Consider the following 23,680-nt stretch of genomic DNA (forward strand, 5'->3'; position numbering starts at 1 on the left):
AAGAGAGTATAAATCATTATAATCCATAATTATTTCCCCACTGGATGCTACAAATGCTTCGTTTGTAAGGGGTTTTATTGGTTTTGTCTCATCACGCCAATGTTCTGAAAATGTGTGCTACCCTGTCAGATTTTGTTAGCGCCCATTAAAACAGATGGTAGCATAATTCAGAAGCAAAATCCTTTATTAACATGTATACCTTGTACCACCTTAAACCTACCTTTACAGTAGGATAAATACAGTGTTTGTAACATAATCTGGTAGGTAGCATTATTTGTTAGAACACCAGGACACGGACTCATGGTGAGGGGCATAACATTTCCATCACAAGCTTGAGGTATTCGGCGAGTCATAGAGCACTGGATAGCTGGCCTTTCAGACCAATGAGCTTTGTAAAAATCATCACATTTCAGAAAGGCAGGGACACAGTATGTGGAAAATAATGTGTTTTTTTAAACTTAAACTGCATGAACACATTTCATTACATCAAATACACAACATTATTTTCTTTTTAGCAACATTATATGACCCCTTTAACTACATCCAAAAAAAAACAGAGGTAGGCTACTGTGTCGATGCTTTTTAGAATTTGCTTTCTTTTGCGAAGTTTAAAAGACTAAACCAAATAAGAGTGCAAAACCATGGTCTTCAAAACGGTTGAGGATTAAAGGGTTAATTTATTTTTTTTTTATTTTTTTTTCAGTATTAAAACCAAACCTGCCTTTGCAACTTCAAAACAATAAAACACACTGCTGATACAGTTTAATGTGGTATCAGGTGATGCATCATTCATAAAGCATACGCTGAGAAAAAAAAATGAATCATAATCTTAAGTAACACAATGACGCAGGTTAATTGAGACAGCAGGTGCAACTTCAGAACATCACTAACCAATTTACTAATATTTCTATTAAACATCAGAACTTTTTGAGAATGGAAAGATTCGTTATTACTCATTCAATCATTCATTATATTTATCATACCCTTACAAAAGAGCATGCTGTGGAAGTGGTTCAGTGATAATGTCAGATGGAAATGCCATAGTACTCTGAAAATGTAAACAACCAGTTTTAAAAAAAGAACATATTGCCATGGTAGTACAATGTCCAAAGACCTGATATAGGTCGAAAGAGACATGATATTACCATGGCACACGTCCAAAGGAAGAAAAAAAAACTCATCAGATGTACCATGGTACTTTTGCCACCTTTCAAAGTGCATTTATTGTCCTGAACTTTTTATCTGCGTCTCTACAGTGCTCTTAGGCAGTGATCGTGGCAGTGGCAAGTGCCAAGGGGCATTACAACAGCAAGCGGCCATCTGGCAGCCCAGCGAACTAGCAGCAACCCCACCAGCTGCAGTCGCAAAACGCCCTTACAAAGCAGGACATGCGAGCAGCTTCTGACGTCTGCGGCCACACTGCGCTACAAAGCGTACCAAAGCAAGAGCGGAAACCATGAAAAACTATCCTTCAAAACAGCCCGATTTAGACACACATGAGTTGCCCGGGCGCACACGCGAGACCGTTTTAGCCGCTTTTGAATTTGCGAGTAGTTTTGACGAATATTTACCCCGCTAAAATAAATAAAGGACTCATGCAGGGGCAGTTCAATACCCCGACATGGCGGCAAGAAAAAGAGGAGAGCTTTTTACTATTTTGGAAACTAGCACTGACACAGAAACGAACGCGCTCTCCGACAGCGAGGACTGCCCGTTAAATCTCCCCGTCGATGTGAAGTGGTTCGAGATTCCTTTCAGAAAGTCTGAGTCGGACGAGGAAGACGAGGAACTGCAGGAGGACAAGCGGGAGCCTGAGCTGGAGAGCGCGGCGGCTGCGGCTGCGGCGGCGGCGGAGGGAGAAGACACTGCGGACTCCGCCAGCTACATCGCGGGAGGCGGCTGCAATATCATTTTAGTCACTGGAAATGGGATCAAGCACGAGGACTACGAGGAGGACTCCTATTATGCGACTTCCAATAACTGCTCTGAAACCTCTTCGACCGACTCGGACATCGATTTTTCCGACCTAGAAGAGGAGGAACACCCAGCTTTATTCAGCACATATGATGTTTTGGACGACGAGTGCACTTCTCCGGATTTCTGGGGAGAGCCTGACCAGGTAATATCAATTGAGCCTTTCACCGCTGACAGTGGCCCTCAGCACTCGCTAGGGGATGATGCTGACACTTTAGACTATTTCCGGTTGTTCTTCCCAGATTCATTGTTTGAACACATGGTAGAACAAACAAACAACTACGCCCTCTATCGGCAAAGGAGAAGCGGTAGATCAGACGCCCACTGGCACCCCACTGACATTAGAGAAATGAGGGCATATGTTGGCCTGAACATCCTCATGGGCATCAATCAGCTGCCAGAGTATGGCATGTACTGGGCCAGTGACATTTTCATAGGTAATGCTGGCTTTAAGAAAACAATGACTGCCCGGCGCTTTGAAAAGCTCAACCAAAACCTGCATTTATGTGATCGGGAGTCAGAGCCTTCCAAAGGGGAGCTGGGTTATGATGGGCTTTACAAAATACGCCCCCTGTTGGATATGGTTGGAAGTACCATGTGGGATGCCTACCTCCCTAACCGCTGTTTGACTATTGATGAGTGTGCTATCGCCCCGAAAGGCCGCTTTTCGCCAACACAGTACATGCCGTCAAAGCCTTTGCGGAAGGGATTGAAAGTGTGGATGCTTTGTGACTCTCGCTCGGGCTTCTGCCACCGCACTCGTATTTATGTCGGTAAGCCGAGCGACGATCTGGCAGCTGCTGCATTGAGCCACAAGGTGGTGACATCACTGGTAAGGGGGCTTGAGGGTAGACACCACCACATTTTCATGGACAGCTTCTTCACGTCGGTGCCCCTGCTGCAGCAACTGCTGCATCAAGGGCTTTACGCCTGCGGCCCTACCAACCCGTGTCGCCGCGGTTACCCCGAAGCCCTCAAACCTCGCAATGTGGGGAAGTTAGCGCCAGGTGAATTCTACCAGTGCCAGCACGGGAACCTGGTAGCCACCATCACAAAGGATGCTAAAATTGTTAGCTGTGTGTCTTCTAACTCTGCACCTGGCATTGTGGGCATCGGACCAGGTAAACGCGATGGAGACGCAAGTGATGGAGACTGCGGACTGGCGGGGCTCGGGATACCTCATCCACTTCCACTGCTTTTATACCAAGAGAACATGAGGGGTGTTGATTTGTGCGACCAGCTTAGGGAGTGCTACCAGGTTGGGAGGCCGTGTAAAAAATGGTGGCGCTACTTCCTGTGGTTTTACGTAAACCTCTGCATCGTCAATGCCTATGTGGTACAGCGAGAAAGCCGAGGAGGCTCGCCACCAGCAGGGTTTAATGGGAAACAGTTTACACAGCGTCATTTCCGTATTCGCCTGGCGCAACAGCTGATTGGTGACTACCAGGGGGCAAGGGGGATGGAGCGGGCGGCCCGTAAACGCCATGCGGATTCGCCCTTGGAGTACGGGCACCGCCTCGAGCGCATGTCAGAACGCTCACGGCGCTGTCGGAACTGCACTAACAAAGGCCTGAGACACGAGAGTGTGTTCGGGTGTAAGATCTGCAACGTGCACCTGTGTAGAGGAGGGTGTTTCAGTGAATTCCATAAATGAGCATTTTTTTTTTTAACAAAACAACATTTCCACATTTTGTTTGTTTGTTTATCAAGGAAAATGTTGAAAACAGTGGACTTCTTATCCAAAGGCAACCACTCCAAGAGCTGTACCAATCAAAGTAGCCTGATTTGATTAGTAATCCTATTGTAGTAATAGTTGTTGTAGTAATGCACGATTTGCAAGGAAACAGAAATTCTACATTTGCATTAGCACAGGTTGTTTTAACCAGTTGATTTTCATATTGCCAACAAAAGGCCTTGTCACTTTTTATATTATGATAAGCAAAAAAAAAATGTTTTATGGATTAATAAAACTTTTCAACACATACATTGGCACCTAAAACAGCATATGTTTTCTGTGAGTTCTTATGCTTTTCCAAAAATAAATACTTAAAAATGGGTTTGTGTATCTTCCTACAAAACCAGATACAAGCAGGTAGATATTGATCAGTTGTACTGTGTGCTTAGTATTTTATATATATATATATATATATATATATATATATATATATATATATATATATATATATATATATATATATACTGTAAATAAGGCTTCACAATCCAAGCAAATACAGAAAAAAATACACTCAACACAACACAGACAATTAATGTGAGACATCTTTAGCTAAGGGGTAAGGATTACTTTATAAAGCTCAGTCCAAACACATAGCATTCTATTCTTGAATTGTTTTAAACCAGAGAGATGTGATCTCGTTGTTAGCTACAGATATAAGTACAGTCAATCTGTCAGTATGTTGTCTGGATTGTCATGGATTCTAACTATATTCATTTACATGTAAACTCATAGAAGTAAATCTAAACATATTTGAATACACATAATTTTTTTTTTTTTGGAACACATAATAACAAGCATTTTAAAATGACATAATTATTGTAATTATTTTTCATACAGAACGCTGAACAATGATCAGCGAGCACATAACTGGAGTGTCACATTGTTTGGTTGTTCCCTCTGCTTGTTGTGGTGAGTCAGTGCTGGGCCTGTAAGTGTGGTCCTCTTGAGGTTTTGGTTTCTCAGATCCACAACAGTGCTTTTCCCTCCAGCTCTCTGACGAAGAACGGGTTAGTCAACTGGACGCCCCTCCTGTCGATCTAGGGGGAGTCCCGCGGGGAGTTGCTATGGCAACCCCAACATGTGAAGACAGTGAGTTGCCAGCAGGCTCAAATAGTTGTCATGGGTACTTGCAGGCTGTGAGTTGGGAGATAGCTCAAACCACACCCCTTGAGCTCTGTTCCAAAAACACTCCCCGTTCAAATGTGGAGAGGGATGGTGGCAGAAGCAACCAAGGGTTTGTTTAATCCTACAAATAGCTGAAAGAGGGTCATTTACATGTAAATGGCTTTCAATGCAAAAGGCACCTATTAAAAATAGATATGTGCAGCATAGCTGTGTTAAATATGTATGGTGAAAAGGATTGAGCCTTTTTAAAACACTGCACTCAGGTATTTAGCTAGACTTCAGGATGGAGTTACAAGGACAAAATACTGAGTACTGATGGCACATGTTATGCATCTATCTATCTATATATATATATATATATATATATATATATATATATATATATATATATATATATATATATATATATATACACACACATTGTATTGGTTTCCCATGTAAGATAATTATTAAGTAAGCAATTGTTAAAAAATTAAAATCAGAAGTGCCAATATCAACCAATAAATGGCAGAATTTGAACATAAACAGATATTTCAATGACAAATACAAGAATGAAATTTGGACAGTTCATTCAAGGTTACTTTAAGGCTATTTCACTGTTGGGTGAAATAATTACATAACATTTGATCACCTCTCTGTGGTTCGATATTATCTATACAGTGCAAGTACAGTGGAATTTACAATGCCATTATCTAAGTGTGCAATGATCCAGCATGTTTTGAAAATGTTCCAATTGGAAACAATTAAATGGCGTTCTTATTTCATCAGTAAGATAAAATATGTCATATTTATTTGCATTATTAATATCCTTTCTTTTTCAGTTTTTTTTTTTTTTTTTTTGTTGATGTCTCAGATTTTCAATGTGGTCTCAGAGTTTGAGTCTATATGGACACAGTTAGTTTGCAGTCCTTTAAATATTTACAAGCAATAAGTAGTATACACAGAACTTTTGCCAATATTTGTGTATAGAAACAAACTTGGCAGCCAAATGATGTTTGGCAAAGCATGCATGAAATTCCACTTTACATTTCTCATTAGTAGGCTTGTGGAGAGATTGCAAGTCTGTTAATCAGAATGACCAATATGAATGCTTAATATGCTTAAATATGAAAACATAATACTGAGAATACTTAGAAGCAATCTATAAACAAGAATAATACTATAAATTCACATGTAGATACAGTGCCCTCCACTATTATTGGCACACTTGGTAAATATGAGCAAAGGCAGCTGTGAAAATAAATATGTACTGTTTATTTTTATTTTTATTGTTTCCCTTTGATCTTTCATTAAAAAAAAAAAAAAATTCTAACGTATAATTAAAGTAAAACAACTGAAAGTCGGAAGGAAATCTGATGATGAAACAATTGTTTTTTCTCCAATGCATGTTGGCCATAATTATTGGCACCCCTGTTATTGAGTAAAACATATCTGAAGTATATTACCATAATTGATATTTACTTTTTTTTTTTTTTTTTTTTTTTTTTGAGCACACCAGGGTGATTAGGAGCGTGAAATTGTCCAGCCATGGCTTCCTGGTCCACAGGATTATAAATATGAGGAACACAGAGGCCAGTCATCCATCCATCACAAGGAGTAAAACCAAAGAAGTACAATGTGATGTGCTGAACAAGATTGTTGAGCTGCACAAAATAGAAAGTAATTGAAAGAAAAGAGCTAAAGCATTGAAAATCCCAATTTCCACCATCAGTGGAATGTGATCATTTATGTTTCGAATACTTATATTTTTTGATTGTTCCTGGTTAGGAAGAGTCTGGTGTTTGTAAATTGTGGCGTGTTTTCATTACAAGAATATTGGATTATTAATTTACTTTCATTCATTATTCATTGTTGGATTATTCATTTGCTATCAGACACCTTCAGCAACGGACAGCGTTTGGTCTGATGCACTACACATAAAACTTTCACATGACAAAATCCTACAGTCTTACCTTGCTTTGGTTGTTTTTTTTGTTGTTGTTGATGTTGTTGTTTGTTTGTTTGTTTTTTACTTTTGTGTATATTTACATTTTTGGCTATATATAGGTGTATTAACCTGAATTGAATGTTTTCTGTTTTGTATTTTATAAATCAATTGATTTGAAATCCCTTTGACTACTGTACATTTTTTACAATACAATAAAAAATTTTAAACAGTTATGTAGTGATTGCATCCATTTCAGATGTATAATAACTGTTGTATAACTTAAGTTATAGTAGCTGAAAAATATTTAAGCAGATGTACTGTTATAGATCAGGGGTGCATTCTGTTCCTGAAGATCTGCTTTCCTACAGAGTTCAGTTCCAACCTTGTTCCAACCCCCAGAACTAACGCGCAAACTTTTGCCAATGAGCAAAATCTCAGGCAAGTCCCTCAGGCAAGCCCCAGTGCAGGCTTGTTTGGAGGGTGGGCTGCCATCTTTGTTATATCCATGTTTGGTGATTGAGTTGGTGAAACACCATTATTCTGGATTGGAAGAAGTAACAGTTCAGTCTTTCAATCCGTACAGCCAAGCACTACTGCAATATGCAGTACAAAAATAGTAAGAAGGGAGGTTCCTGATGCAATTTGGAGCTGACACAATCTAATTGTGTTTCCCTCTATGCCCTGCAGGGGGAGTCCTGCCTCTATATGTAGTGCATACATTGCACAGTTTGACTCTGAATAGGTTCAAAATAAATAAATAACAAGAATATTAAAAACAACCAATTTTAATTATGGATCAGCAACAGAAATCTCTTTATATAAAGTTTAGTAACTATCATAAATATCATTATTACCATAATTTTCTGAAAAGTAAATTCCCCAAATGGAGAATTGCTCTGTAAATCTTAAACAGGTAGAAATTGATATTCTATTAGCATCTTACAATAGTATTATTCTTAGCAGAGAGAAGGAGAAAGAGAGGTGTGTGAGAGGGTTGACATATGACACTTTATTTTGCCATGTTTTATTTCCCATTCTATGGTCTCTTGTACTATATGTACTAACTTACCAAATCCTTTTTTAGATCTGTATGTAGATTCAAACACGCTGTCTTTGAATGGTTTACCTAATGTTTTGATGCTGACGCTGAAGCTACATAACAGTAGGTATACAGACTGTTTACTTTCATATTTAAAAATTAATAACTGTATACTTTACAGTACAAATATTGCTGTCAACACTGTCTACTCTGCAGGCGCCTGGATAGTGATAATGGGAGTGATAATGATACATGGTGTTTGACGAAAAAACTGTGAAGAAGCCATTGGGTCATATGTCACTACTTCAACTATTATTGAAATTTATCTTCAGTTGTTACATCACTGTTCTGTTGCACATGTACACTCATGTACAAAAGTACAAACGCTGTCACTGGGGTTTGACCTTTTAAAAAGATGTAACTTTGTGTCTTATTTACTCTTAATTTGTATTAATAGACTACCTAAATTGTACTATGTACCCCTTTAGGAACTAATATGTACCCTATAAAATAAAATACAATATTTGCCTTTTGGTCATGGAACCTTTATCAGCTATTGAAAAAACTTTAAAAATACTATATGTAGCCTACTCACTTGCGTTTACCTCAATTTTACCACACAATGCATCATAATTTGAAAGAGTAATGATATGGTATGAGATTAATAAATAGATTAATCTAGGCAGGATTTAGATAATGTTTATTCCTGAAGTAACACTTTCAAGAGCCAGCAAATGTATTGTAGTTTACAGTAGGCTACATTAACTTGCATCACTGCAGTGAAGCATTATGAAACATGTGAAAAGCCCATCCCTTTAAAACATACAGTGGCATGTATGGTTTCAAAGGTAAGGCAATAAAATTGACATTCCTACTACAAAAATCATGCTCATGATGGATGCTTTTCACAAGACTGATCAGGATCGTAAATCCTCCAAAGTTTTTTATATTTTCACATGTTTTAATGTATGTACATTTATAACACTATGCTTTGAATAATATTACCTTTAATTGTATCAAATTACACACACACACAAAATAGTTAACGCTAATGCGAAGGTGATTCTACAGCGTCTACATTTGTACATTCAATCAATCAATCAATCACCTTTATTTTTTATAGTGCTTTAAACAAAATACATTGCGCCAAAGCACTGAACAACATTCATTTGGAAAACAGTGTCTCAATAATGCAAAATGATAGTTAAAGGCAGTTCATCATTGAATTCAGTTATGTCATCTCTGTTCAGTTGAAATAGTGTCTGATATAATACAGACATTACATATGTCTGTACATTTGATATTGTTCTCTCTACTGAATGACATTATCAGTCTCTTTCTCTTTATCAGTCTATTTTTATTATTATTATTATTATTATTATTATTATTTTATTTTTTTTGAAAGTCATGAAAACACTTGAATTTTTCTTTTTGCTATTTGAGCAAATGGGAATGTAAAAATGATATTGGTGGTATAGTCCCCCATTGACTGCCATAGAAGTTCTTCTGTTCCGCTGCTGAGAAACCCAGAAATGTAAATATAAAAGTAACCATAATGCTGTTTATATACTGTAGAAATCTACTCTCAGGTGAATTTACACAAATACTTCAAAAATGAGATGTATAATTTTATATGAAGTAATGGAGGAGCGAGTCCATCTAATGTTTCAATCAACAGCCAGAGTATATAAGCAGCTGCTTATACCTTCCTACTGTCTCAGCTGTTCCAGCATCCCTCCTCATCCCCAATCAACTTAGGTACCTTGCCCTTTTTAATTATCTTAAATTAAATCCCTAGTGTGTATGTGTGGGGGGTATATCAAAGCTATCTACTTGTGATTAATGAATCAGGTGATGAGTATCCCGAGGCAAGGAAAAGTTTCTTGGAGCTGAGGGGCAACGTATTTTCTACTCTCCCTGACACGGGTGACACACTTGATTCAGCGATTGCTCCATTACAAACACACTTTAACCCTAAAATCAGTAGCGGTGAGAGTGTACTCAAGCCCCAAGTGAATTGGTTCTACATTACATTGCAGCTTTAAGTGAATGCGAATGCACAATCTCTAAATACGAGTTTGGCACTTATATAGATGACATTTCCTGGAGGGCCACAGCTCTGTAGAGTTTAGCTCGAAACAGCTCCAACCCACACCTGCTTGTATGTTTATAGTTATTCTGAAGAGCTTGACTAGCCGGATTAGATGTGTTTGATTTGTGTTGAAGCAAAACTGCAGCGCTTTGGCCCTCCAGAAATTGAGGCAGTGGTTCTCAATTCCAGTCCTTTATCCATGAACTGTGTTCCAACTGACAGGGTCCCTGTACAGTGTTCCTTGCTCCCTACTCACTGAGCATGGGAAATCCATAGAAGCTACCTCACTTCGGAGCGTTTTAATGCACAGATTGAACTTCGAGAAGTGTCAAGTGACATAATATACAGTGGGTACGGAAAATATTCAGACCCCCTTACATTTTTCACTCTTTGTTATATTGCAGCCATTTGCTAAAATCATTTCATTTTTTTCCTCATTAACGTACACACAGCACCCCATATTGACAGAAAAACACAGAATTGTTGACCTTTTTGCAGATTTAAAATGAGAATCGTGAGGTCAAAGGAACTGCCTGAAGAGCTCAGAGACAGAATTAAACTGAGCTATCGGGGGAGAAGAGCCTTGGTGAGAGAGGTAAAGAAGAATCCTGGAGGATTGTCTGGTCTGATGAGACCAAGATAGAACTTTTTGGCCTTAATTGTAAGCGGTATGTGTGGAGAAAACCAGGCACTGCTCATCACCTGTCATCACCAGGCATCATGCTGTGGGGGTGTTTTTCAGCTGCAAGGACAGGGTGACTGGTTGCAACTGAGGGAAAGATGAATGCGGCCAAGTACAGGGATATCCTGGATGAAAACCTTCTCCAGAGTGCTCAGGACCTCAGACTGGGCCGAAGGTTCACCTTCCAACATGACAATGACCCTAAGCACACAGCTAAAATAACGAAGGAGTGGCTTCAACTCCGTGACTGTTCTTGAATGGCCCAGCCAGAGTCCTGACTTAAACCCAATTTAGCATCTCTGGAGAGACCTGAAAATGGCTGTCCACCAACGTTTACCATCCAACCTGACAGAACTGGAGAGGATCTGCAAGGAGGAATGGCAGAGGATCCCCAAATCCAGGTGTACAAAATTGTTAAATCTTTCCCAAAAAGACTCATGGCTGTATTCGATCAAAAAGGTGCTTCTACTAAATACTAAGCAAAGGGTCTGAATACTTAGGACCATGTGACCAGTTTTCCTTTTGTAATAGATGTGCTAAAATGTCAACAATTCTGTGTTTTTCTGTCAGTATGGGGTACTGTGTGTACACTGAGGGAAAAAAATGAACTTGAATGATTTTAGCAAATGGCTGCAATATAACAAAGAGTGATACATTAAGGGGGTCTGAATACTTTCCGTACCCACTGTACCTCTATAAATAAATACAACTTTAAAAATCATGTTTTGCTCATTTTAATGCCCTTTGGATGAAATACGCTCCCTTTAAGGAATCATGTTGGAATATCTTGTGAAGTCCCATGAGCATATGTCTTGACTGAAAAGAGTTGGGGTTCGCGAGCACAGGAATCGAGAACCACTGCTCAAGGGAATCCCTGCTGAAAAAAAAAAAAACCTGAAACGACTGTTGGCTGCTCTCAGCTGAACATAGCTAGCTGGTTTAAGCTAAAGAAGTGGTCAAAACCCCTCTTCGATATGATCAGGCTGGAAGACCAGCTGAAACCAACCAAACTGCTTCAGCTGGGTGGTTGTAAAAACAATCAAACAGTGCAATGTCTACAGTTAAAGGGGAAACTTGACAGAATTTGTAATGAAATCTGAATCAAAATGTGACTTAGCTCTTCAACGATGTTGAGAAAAGTGAGCTAGAGTCAGGATGATTTATTTTTCTTATTTAACAGGTATATTTCCATGAACTGACAGACAGCAATGTAGCTTTCTAACAGTAGTGTGAAAAAAGGGGCATAAAATATAGCATCTGCTCAGATAACATTTTATTTTTATTTTTTAGATTTGCAAGTGTACATTGGTGCAGGGGTGAAAAACAACCAAAACATTCATGGCACATGCAGATTTCCCACTAGAGGACAGAATTACATAGTGAGTTTAAACTAATAATAATCTAATGTCTTCTGTTTTCCACCTGTTAAGATAATATATGATTTTTTTAAAGTTGTAAACAAATAGAAATACATAAGTAACATTCAGTTGGACATTAGTGTCAGAGTGTTTTCAAAGAAAACATATGGTTGCATGTTAAAGTAGACTTATTTGTCTATGTTGTAACTTAAAGTTCTGAATAAATTCAGTAACAGTTAATATATAAACTGACAGTAATCTACACTCTAAAAAAAATGTTGTTTCAACTTAAATAGTATATATATATATATATATGTGCTCCCTTAAAATTGTAAGTTTAGTCAAGTTGTCACTTAGTACCATTTAACATTTCAAGTTGAATAAATAGTTTAAGGGTTCACATTTTTCCTGAAACTGTATATGGCATAGACCATTTCAAGAGAACAGTACTCTACTTAACAATAAATAAAGCAGAATCTATATTTTTTCATGGAATGTAAAATGTAGCATTACTAAAGGTTTATAAACACAAAAATAAATGTTGTTAGCTTATTGTCAGTAAGCATCACTATCTAAAATATAAAAGGCTACATATTAATACAAATGACTCTAGGAATCTAGATAAAACAGTATTAATATAAGAAGCCTATAGAAGCTGATTCTAAAATCACACTGTCAAGATTTATTTGGGTGGTCTGGCAACTGTGGATATAACTGATATTCCTGGTAAGGAGGTGGAGCCGACGGGTCAGGATTATGTGAAACTGAAGGACCAAATTGACCAGGAGGTCCAGAGTAACTAGGGGAAGCGAACTGACCCGGATGTCCAGGATAACCAGGAGCAGGAAACTGACTCAGAGGAGGTCCACTGTAGCCAGGTGCACCAAACTGACCAGGTGGACCAACTACATTATCTGGTGGGGCTAGTGGAGCCATAGGAGGTGGGTTGGGGAACATATTGCTTCCTGGTGGTTGATTCCAGATTCCAAAGTCACTGTTAGCAGCACCAGACACAGGCTGAGGAGGTAGAATCACAACTGGGAATTTGATTTCCGGATCTGAGGCATACGGCACATCCAGGTAGACCTAGACAGAAAGCATAGATATTAGAAAAACAAATGATTCAATGAGGAATGGGTAATGACAACAGAAAGAACCCCATCTCAGATAAGCCATCAGCATATCCTTTGATTTAAAATAGAGTTAACATGGAGATCCAGCTTTAAATTAAAAACAGAACACAGAGATTCACCATTCTGTCTTTGCTTTAAATGCTAAAACTCACCCTGAGTCTGTACTCAACCTTGAGGACCTTACAGTTTAGGATAGAGATGGGAAGGGTGGGAGGAATGGACAGCACTTTGGTAACAGTTTTCTTTGAGTTCGGCTCAACGGGTTCCCCTTCCTCTTTAAGTACGTCGTGTGTGTGAAGCTTCCTCTTGCCTTTGGCTAAAAAACTGTGTTTTTCATACAGGCAGTATTTGGGCTTGATTGCACGGGAAGAATTGTTCTGAACTTCAGCCAAAACTTTCAAGCCCTCTCCTGTAGCGCAACACAACAAGATTCAATTCAAGTTCAATTCTAATTCCTAGGTAAAGTATCATTAGAAACTATGACTCTTTGTCTGTTTTTTGACAAAATAGACCTCTTCATTCAGAATTCATGTTAAATATGAGATATGAAAATACACAACAGAAAAGTTTACAGATAACATTGACTATGTTTACATTTTGTACAAACTCAGAAGAGGAAGAAGAAAAAAACATGTAGAACCAGTTCTACAAGTGGTGTGTGGGTTTAAATGTGGGAGGGAACTTATGGTTGATTTTAAGCCTGAAATGTGTAACTTCCTGGTCAGTTATTACATCATCTGAAAGTCGATCTACAGGTGTTCACCTAATCCACAAATATGTTTACAATTTTACATTGTTTTTATCTTGCTACCGATATACAGAAATGAATAAGGCTTCCCTTGAAATGGTTGTGTTTACAATCTTCAAGCTTTTGTTTATTGACAATATAAGAAAATAGCAGAGATGTTATAAAAAAATATAACATTACCAAGGTAGTATCCCATTTTCTCAGTGTTAATGTTCATGGAGACGCTCCCAGGGTTGAAGAATTTCATCTGTTTATCTTTGGTTCCATACTGAGGCGCCTAAACAAGGCAAAAGATAACATACAACGGTGAGAGAACCTCAAAATATATAGATAGGTTATATGCATGGTAAAGACATTCATGGAAGCTCACCATTAGTTCAGGATTGGACACATCAGCTCTGGGGACATACTGAAACTCTGCTTTGTCTTTGCTAGAAACACGCATTGACCTGGATAGTCTTGTCTCCAAAGTGTAGACAACTTTTCCAATTGAACTTTTGAAGGTTGGTGGGAAGTGCCTATAGGAAAAGAAATGCCTTATGTAAACCTGTACAGCAGGTATAAGTCACATTAAAAGGTTGAATAGTATATATATATATATATATATATATATATATATATATATATATATATATATATATATATATATATAGGTAAAGTATTTTGGCATGAAGTTCCATTTTAACTATATTTTAATATTTTAGAAAAAAAAAATATAATATACATTAAAACCCATTGCCACTTCTATCTGTATCGTCAGGAGAAATTCAGCCTGTTCAATAGCACTTTACCTTCTGGACCCTCATTTACTCATAACTCATCTGACTGACATCATGATTATACTGTGAAGAATTATTATTATTTTTATTATTGACAGTTGTTTTTCTAATTAGCATACGGGTTCTGTTTTTCTATTCTTTCTCTTTCATTGCTTTTTTAAGCTATTATTATTATTATTATTATTTAATTTTTTACTTTACTGTATATTATATATGTTTTACGTATTTTGTATTGCCCGTGTAAGTTATATTTGTTCCCATTCTACCCTGTCATTCTAGAGAGAAGAAAACGAAGAGTTTCATTGTAGTCTAGTAGCCTACATATGACAATAAAGTTCTTGAATCTTTAATATATTTATATTAAATATGTGTAGTCAGTGCATTTTATTTTAATTCATAAATAATCAAAGTCAGTGTGGCATAATTCAAAAGGAAGAAAAATCATTGAAATTAAAACTTTTTAACAACAAAGTTGTGTTAATTTGCATGTAGGCCAAGACACAGCCTACTTTTGACATGGAGTCATTTTTGTTTATTTAGTTTGAATGGTGTACTTTTTATTAGAATTAGTATTATGAAAACACCATAATTAGTACAAAGATTATATTTTGGAAGAAAAAAAATGGTAGTCCTTACATTACATTTAAAACTTTGTTCTAATTATTTTCCCCGTAACTTACTGTTGAGGCAACTGAAAGGTGAATGGGTAAACATGGCGCCCTGGTGCCACAACAGAAGAATCTATGAAAATCAAAAAAAATCAAATCAAAGATCAGAATATTTGAAGTTTAATCCTCAAATCTCTTTTTTGTGATTTTCATCTAATTCGCGAACAGACTTACACGGCTGTCCTGATGGATCATTCAGCATTTCATATCCTATAAGATCAAGTTACAAAACAAAATAAAACGGGTTAAATCGACCAGGTTTCTTCAAACTGTAAAACAAAACCTACAGCTGTTGTTCCTCCTACCATCATTTTTGTTCTCCCGGACAAAAAATCTCTCAACGGAATAATACTTCTCCTTGTCCGAGTAAACAACAGTGGTTTTACCATAGTGCTCGCTCCAGCACACATTTGCTTTCCCTTTAATCTTCACACTCAGCGACTGCATCTGTGTGTCCTTCGCTACATCCAGAATGACTTGTCCCGATATAAAATCCCCGCTTGTGAAGGTATTGAGCTGATTGATAGGATTGTACGTAACAGAAATGTTCTTCACTGTGAGGGGCATCTTGTCTCCTCACTCTCCTGGTGCCAATATCCGTGTTTGACGTTTCAACTGAACTTTCGCTTTAATATAGGCGCGCGCTTGCGGCTGGTGACACCCAGCATGTACCTGTAGGTGGTATAATCTGTCTGAAGCTGTTAAAGGCCCTCTCACACGGGACGCGTCTATCGCTCTCTATTGTTGTGGAAGCGTTTTGTCCATTTGATGCGTTGGTCGTGTTGTGGTCTTGGAGCGGACGTTGCCATTGTTACAGTCGTCAACATCAACTTTGTATTTACTCAACTAACTTAAATAAATCATAACGGAAATTTGTGTTTGTATTCTTCTGCTAATAATTGTTGATATTATTTAGGCTTTTTTTTTCGTTTGGCACAAATTAAGTTGTTTTTTATTTGCATAAAGAGTAGTAAAAGTACAAATTTGAATGAAATATAAATGAAGAGGAAAATTCAGAAGATTAACTCAGCTTAAACAATGCATCGACTTGTTCGGTGTCGCGTCATAGCTGTGTGGGCGGAGTCGACGTGGGGGGTCTCTGTGTGTTAATTCGAACGATTTGTTTTCGTCCAAGGCATAAACGGTTATGACTTTTTGTGGGCTTTTCCGTTGAGAAAGTTAATGAAGTCAGTTAATGAAGAATTGACAGATGAACTTGCGTCTTAATTGGACTCAGAAAGTGATTAGACACTGTCGCTATGGTAACTGTAAGGAATAAGGGCTTGAGTATGAAGTTATTTTTTATTCAAAACAACTGAACACCTGTGGCAGTGCGATTTGTAGTTGTAAAGAAAAGCCACACATGTGTATCAGTAAATTTGAAGTCACAGAGATAAATGTTTTAAGAGTTGCAAACCTGTAGACTTTTTTTCTCTCCCACAAACACAACACAACAGTTACACCTTTCATTCTTCATTGCAGGTGCACAAATTAAGCTTGGGAAACTACGTCACTGCGCATTGCATTCTGGGTAGTCGCGGCCATTTTTGAGGACACGCTTATCAGTAAAAGTGAAAGTGACATGACATACAGATCAAGTGTAAGATTACATATAAAGAAAAACTCAACAAGGAAGCAAAGATGCGGTATTTAGAAAAAAATCAAGACAATCAACGAACTCAATCTGCACGAACACAAAGAGTGGTCGGATGATCTTAAAGAGCTGCCGCTCGTAACCTTCCCCAATGTCTTTTCTTACCTTGTTTGTAGTGTCAGAGCGTACACCTCTGATCAGTTTAAAAATGATAACTCTCTCGAGTCTCACATGCAATTTACAAATGGATGGTTGCAGAACCTACACATTTTCCGTGTCAACGAGTTACACGGCCCCTTTACTTTTTAATATGCGTTATTGTAAACGGTTATTGTAAACTGTACAAATTAACCTCAGTGTGTTATGATGCACAAATAAAGAGATACAGAATTGATCAATTTTGCCGTTTATTACTGTAACAGGTGATATGCAATATGCATAACACTGATAATGCAGGAGATGTTGTTCATGCATAGGTAACATTTAATGTAAGTCTGTCAAATCGATTAATCACATACAAAAAAAGTTGTTTATATAACGTACATATCTGTATATTTATATATATATATATATATATATATATATAAATGCACATACATACGTGTGTAAATATCAGACCAAAGGGACAATCCTTTTTTTCCTTCTTACTGCTGCTAATTAACCAAGCTATGTGACGCCGCTTTGTTAACTCGGAGACCTGAGATCAAGGTGCGGTTTTCCAGCGGGAAAGCTGAAAAATCGCACTCCATTCAAATTATTTATCCATGCCAGTCATGAGTACGAGTATGGCAGTTAATTACACAACAAGGTTTTACCATTGTAACTTATTTTTTAGCTGTAGAGAGCAAACAAAACAGTCTATTATCAATACAATACAATACATACAGCAGCGTCCGTGTCCTAAAGTCCCAGAATGCATTGCGTTGCTGACGTCATGATCCCAGACTCTATTCTACAAATCATACATTTAGAAACTCGTACACATTTTTGAAACAATTGCTGCAGTGAATGTGGTGCAAAACGCATTTACACACCAGCATCAAGAAATGTGAAGTCATGGAGAAATGTTGAACATCCGCAAATCAATACGTGAATTCATCAAATGAGAGTTGCACACTTGTAGAATGTTTTCTCAGAAATGTCTTGTATATTTTTGCTTGAATCTGCTGCGATGTATCTCAAACACTGTTTTTCGCTTTCAAGTGACAAGTTTCACGCTCTACCTTTTGCACCGAGATATTCGGTTCAAAAGTGATTTGTGCATCTGCAGAGGTAGTGGGAGGAACTGTTTAGAGATTAGAGAATTTCAGCCAATCAGAAGAGCTACTTTGGCTCGTTGCTGAGCATAGACTCATGGTGTCTTATTCACATTGTTTTTCATGTCAAATAGTTTATCCATAATGTTAGACCATTGCTATAAAATAATAGTTTTGTGCTTAATATAGAAAAAGCACTTTTGATTTTTTTGTAAAAAAATAAAAAATAAAAATGCTAAATGATGCTTGGCTTATTTGGGCTCTGATAAATCTTTCTCTGGTAGTCCATCGTCTGTGCTCTTGCTTTTGTGAAACATGTGTCCATCTTGGAGGCTGAGGAGAAATTCCTGCGAGGACCTGTCATTGACGCAAGGTAGCTACTGTAAGGATTCTATAAATTACAAAATGTTGAAACACGATATCCTGCCATAATATATAAATAACCATTGTTTATACCACTATGCAACTTTTGCTTTTTTATTTATTAATTTTATCAGTGAGTGGTATCACTTTGACAGCAGGATAAAGAAAAAAATTAAAGAAGAGTGGCAAGCCATTGGAGAGTCATCTACAGGAGTCATGCTGTTAAGAAATAACCAAGTCATGGTGTTAATAAATAATTTTTTTTTGAACAACAATGTTGTCTCTTTCTTTTAAATGACCCTTGGAACTTTAGAAAAGGGTTAAATTGTGTTTGTCTTCATAAAATGCTATGTAGGACATGTTTTGTTGCTGTATGACGAGCAATTGTGAATTGTACAGCAAATATTTCATTTAGGATCCATATGATTACACAGTACTGTATGTCTAATGGCCTGAATATGGTTAATATCTAAATATAACTTAATATAAATTCACAACATCATATATCAGTCAGTGTCCTGTATATAAAAACAGTTTATAAATAAATATAAATAATACAGTCTGCAGCCTCCCCCTACTGTTTTTTAACCCAGTGTTTTTAGAGTGTACATTTCCATCTGGCAGTTGAACATGAGATCAATTAGATCAAAACCCAAGCCAGATCTCACAGATGGGATTGTGTCAGGTCACGGATCTGAGGAAGGCTACAAAAATTCTGATGGATTAATGCTCCTAAAGCACAGTGGCCTCCAAAAAAAACCTGTGTTTCGAGTTTTTTCCACTAGAGTGCAGCATCCTACATGTGAAAAAAAAACTAGTTAAATTATATAATGATACAATTTACAATTAAATAATAGGCCTACTATATAAAGAATTTCTAAATAATAATTACATTATCATAAATAAAGGAACACATTTAAGAAAAATTATTGTAAATTCTGGAAGGCTGTGGTTAGTTGTCAAACCTTTTAATACAGTAATTCCTTTTTTTTTTTTTTTTTTTTTTGGAAGAAGAAGAAAGAGAACAAGAAGAAAACACAGATGTGGTTTACATTTGAACGTGTCAAGCCTTTGTGACAAGTCCCAATAAAAATTTGAAAACTTGCCCTGAGCTGACATTTCTAATGTGAATGTATTGGATTTTTTAAAAATAGTAACAGTTACCAGCCACTGCTTAGTCTTAAAAAGGTAGTCATCTAATTTGCTCTCTGGTCGTAACCTTTTAAAGTCAGTTACTAAAATGTAGATGTAAATGTAAATGAATTCCAGAAAATTTGGGACATTTTGTAAAAGGCAATAAAATCAAGAATCTGTGATTTGTAAATTCTCTAATATAATCAACAAAAGCACAAAGACAAGTTTTCACTGACCTAATTAAATGTATTTTGTAAATATAAACACATTTTTATTTTGATGGCTGCAACACACTCCAAAAAAGTTGTGACAGAGGCAAAACTAATTTGAAAAGGTGAAACAAATTCAGCTGTTTTGAAACAGCTGACAGTAAGCCGGTGAATTGGTAAAAGGTGAGGGGATCGTGTTTGGGTATAAAAGGAGCATCTCAGTCTTTGCAAACAAAGTTAGATCTTGGCTCATAACTTTGTGCCAAATTTAATGAGAGAAAGTGTCAGACGAATCAAAATCACATTTTTCTCAATGCAAAATCACAAAGAATTTTGCTCTTTCACAAACCTCCATACATATTATTGTGAAAAGATTCAGGGAATACAGAGAAATCTAGGTCTCTGTAGGGCAAGGCAGGAAACCTCAGACCTCTAAACCCTCAGATGGCATTGCATGAGAAGTCTTGCTGAAGTGTTAAATATAGCCGCATGGGCTCGGGATTTCTATGGAAAACCACTGTTACTTAACACAGTCTGCCGCTGCATCAATAAATGAAATTTGAATCTCTCTTACTCAAGGACAGGTATCACTAAACAAAGTCTTAAGGGCCAGTGTCCTGCAGAGTTTTGCTAAACAAACACACCTGAACCAGCTAATCAAGGTCTTAGGTACCGTATTTTCCGCACTATAAGGCGCACTTAAAAGCCTTTAATGTTTTCAAAAAACGACAGTGCGCCTTACAATCCGGAGCGCCTTATACTGTATATGGATCCAGGCACTCAGTCAAAATGTTGACATTCCCTTTAGCACAGCTCCTTCTAGTGGATGCATAACACAAACCCAGTCAAAGGTTTGACTGCAGTATCTTCTATTCATAAGCGCCTAATCTGGTGCGCCCTATATATGAAAACAGTTCTAAAATAGGCTATTCACTGAAGGTGCGCTTTATAATCCGGTGCACTTTATAGTGTGGAAAATACGGTATACTTGAAACTTCTATGCAGGTGTGTTGAGGCAAGCTGGAGGACACCGGCCCTCAAGGAACGGGGTTGGTGACCCCTGTTCTAGGAGAAAGATATACATCAATGCAGTGAGTGATGCCACAATATTCTCTTGGCTAGCGCTAATCTCAGAGACTCAAAAAGACAGTGGAAATGTGTGTTGTGGTCGGATGATTCGAACTTGTTTCTGGGAAAAATGGACATTGAATTCTCAATCCCAAAGACCAAAGAGACCATCCAGACTTTCATCAGCAACAGTTGCAAAAGCAAACCCCTGTCATGATATAAAGGTGCAGCAGAGCAAATGGAATGGATGACTGGCATATGTGCCATGTACCACTGACATTGAGGCATATATTGGAATTATACAGAGACATATAGGTACCACCATCAAGATTACGTCTTTCATGGGATGTCCATGATTATTAGATTGAGACAATGCCAGGTCTCATTCTGCACATTCAACAGTGTGGTTTTACAGACACAGAATGAATGTGCTGGATCAGTCCAGATCTGTCTCCCATTGAAAACCGTGACCGGTCATAAAAAAAAAAAAAAGGAGAACCAGACAACAACGATCACAGACTGCTGAGTCCTGTATGAAGCGAGACTGGACAAAATTTTTGCTTGCAAAATTTTAACAATTAGTATCCTCAATTCCCAAACAACTAAACATTGTAATTAAAACGAAAGTTGATGTGACAGTGTTAAACATGCAACTGTCCCAACTTTTTTTAATGTGTTGCGGCCATCAAAATAAATAAATAAAAAAAATTCTTTGTAATTTAAATAAATAAGTCAGTTAAATACAGATGAAAGAGAATAGGTAAAGTTAACATGGTAAGTTAACAACACACACGTAGTCTGTGTTTAAAATGCTTAGACATCCCAGGTGAGACGCTCTGCGAGGAGTTGAATCCACAGCATATAATGATTCTCAGAGCTGTTAAGTCGTTTGTTGCAGTATCTACTTCCTCTGGGAAACTGTTTAAAAATAAATCAATTGTTTGTTTTTTTCTTAGTAGCCTACAAATTGACTTTTTAAGTGGCATATGTGCTCTTAAACTTGAAGGTCTCTTAAACTATAAGGAATTAAACGACATTTATATGGGTAAAATGACATTATTAAAAATGACTATGAAATTATGAAATACTTCACACCACGTCAAATCGCACGCCACGCCTCCGAGTTCACTGGATCACAGGGGGCGTGGCTGCAGTCAGAGTAAAAGGTGTTGAGTGGGCGTGGCCGTCCAGGTTTCTTCGCCCGCTATGCTCAGACATCTAGAGAGAGAAGAGAGAGGGCGCCTGTTCATCGCGGTTCATCCAATGGTGAGGAGCTGACAGAGTCGCTATGGTGACGAGATAGTTTCGACAGAGGCGGTGATGGGTTGACAGGTGCGTGACAGTCTCGTCTGTGCAAGCATGTACGCCAAAGGCAAGAACAGCGTGCCATCGGATAGTCAAGCCCGAGAAAAGTAAGTTATAGCCTATTGATCAGGACTCGCGATCACATCTGCAGTCGCGCGCACACACACATATTCGGAAAGAGAAAACGTAAGACAGCTGCTGGCGCATGCACTAGCCTACTGTATGCTTCTCAAGTTACGTGCTTTCTGCATTATGAGAAATGTTATTAGTTCACTCAGTGGATCGTGTGGTCATATCGTTGCGCATTATCTTTCTTTAACAGCACGTTATTATCTAACTCAGAGAGTTTGCTTCCTTGTCCCTTTTAACTCAGTGTTTTATGATTTTACATTTGAGTGACCTCACCAGCTGTCCATCTTAATGTTTGTTGGCTGTTTTGCCTTGACTTAGACGTTTTGACTGATTGCTAAACAACACAAGCTTGGTTGTGTTATCTTGTTCTGAGCCTGAAGGTGTTTTAATCATAAGGATGTTCAATCCATTTCACAATAAGGCGGTTGACAAGTAGTTAGGACAACTTTATTCTCAAAATCAAGATTTTATGCTTAAATGTAGCTATAAGAATTTCTAGGTTTATTTATTTTTGACTATGACTACTTTGACTATTTTATTTTCAATATCTGTTTAAAGGTTATGCTCTTTTTGCTAACCACTTCAATAGTTTTACGATGTTATAGTTTTTCTTAAGGTCCACTTAGTATTTTTTTAATTCAAAAAGTTTTTATTGTTTTTTTTTTTTTTTCATTCACATGAGATGAAAACATTCTATGTAAGTAATGTAGAAACAGCTGTTTTATGCTACATGGGCATGGACAAGTCCTATACAAAAAACCATATTTCCAAACACATTTCATAGTCAAATGTGCTGAAGGTGGTTTTGATGTATTGTGTTTAGTGTTGTCAGTCCTTTTGCAAGTCAGTAACATCTTTAATTGCATTTCAATTCTATAGTGCTGTTGGATGTTTATCTGAACCCTTCTTCTGTTGTAAAGATCACCAAACATTGATACGCTCACTCTGTCAATGGTTTGTAGGATGATCTCAGCTTGAGGAGTCACATTTCTTCATCATTGTCAGGAAGGTGATTTAAAATATCCTATAGCTGTATGTATTCTTAATAATGGTCTGTGTGTTTTAGGGTTTCACTACAGATGTATACATACATGGTTCCTAAATGAACATTTGCCAAAAGTGAGAACAATTTGGCTTTGATGAGTAAATAAAATGTCAGCTGGCATGGAACTAACTGTAACATAATACATGGTTTAAATCTGACCCCTGCTGATGTAAGTGATCTGAGCTATTCAAATCAAAGACATGCAAACCGTCTACTAAAGAAAACATCTGTCACAACATGTCTTCTAACAGCTTTTAGCTCAGTGGAAAATGTACAATAGGATGTTTATCTAGGATGCCTGAAGTTTCATTTCT

General features: G+C 37.5%; 2 protein-coding genes across 4 annotated transcripts in view; one reads left to right on the forward strand and one right to left on the reverse strand.

Annotated features, from left to right (window-relative positions):
• Positions 1-11,825: 11,825 nt before the first annotated feature.
• LOC127999534 (arrestin domain-containing protein 3) lies at positions 11,826-16,019 on the reverse strand. Its single transcript, XM_052592192.1, has 7 exons — positions 15,566-16,019; positions 15,435-15,470; positions 15,273-15,333; positions 14,184-14,331; positions 13,994-14,090; positions 13,218-13,474; positions 11,826-13,018 (listed from the first exon to the last, which is right to left on the reverse strand). Exons 1-7 carry the CDS (start codon positions 15,825-15,827, stop codon positions 12,608-12,610), a joined length of 1,272 nt encoding a protein of 423 aa, XP_052448152.1. The 5' UTR covers positions 15,828-16,019; the 3' UTR covers positions 11,826-12,607.
• Positions 16,020-22,094: 6,075 nt separating this feature from the next.
• Positions 22,095-23,680, forward strand: part of LOC127999566 (single-stranded DNA-binding protein 2) — a 29,536-nt gene continuing 27,950 nt past the window's right edge. For all 3 annotated transcript variants that reach the window (XM_052592194.1, XM_052592196.1, XM_052592195.1), the window contains exon 1: positions 22,095-22,296. In XM_052592194.1, the coding sequence (XP_052448154.1) occupies positions 22,244-22,296 (53 nt within the window). In that variant the 5' untranslated portion in view covers positions 22,095-22,243. The remainder of the gene's footprint in view (positions 22,297-23,680) is intronic.

The sequence above is a fragment of the Carassius gibelio genome, chromosome A5 (genome assembly GCF_023724105.1).
Source record: "Carassius gibelio isolate Cgi1373 ecotype wild population from Czech Republic chromosome A5, carGib1.2-hapl.c, whole genome shotgun sequence".
NCBI lineage: Eukaryota > Metazoa > Chordata > Actinopteri > Cypriniformes > Cyprinidae > Carassius > Carassius gibelio.

Coding starts and splice junctions, on each gene's coding strand:
- LOC127999534 (XM_052592192.1), bottom strand. CDS start 15,827: ATGCCCCTCACAGTGAAGAACATTTCTGTTACGTACAATCCTATCAAT. Junction 13,475..13,993: donor GAAAATGGGATACTACCTTG/GTAATGTTATAT, acceptor GTTGCGCTACAG/GAGAGGGCTTGAAAGTTTTG. Junction 13,019..13,217: donor AGGTTGAGTACAGACTCAGG/GTGAGTTTTAGC, acceptor CTTTCTGTCTAG/GTCTACCTGGATGTGCCGTA.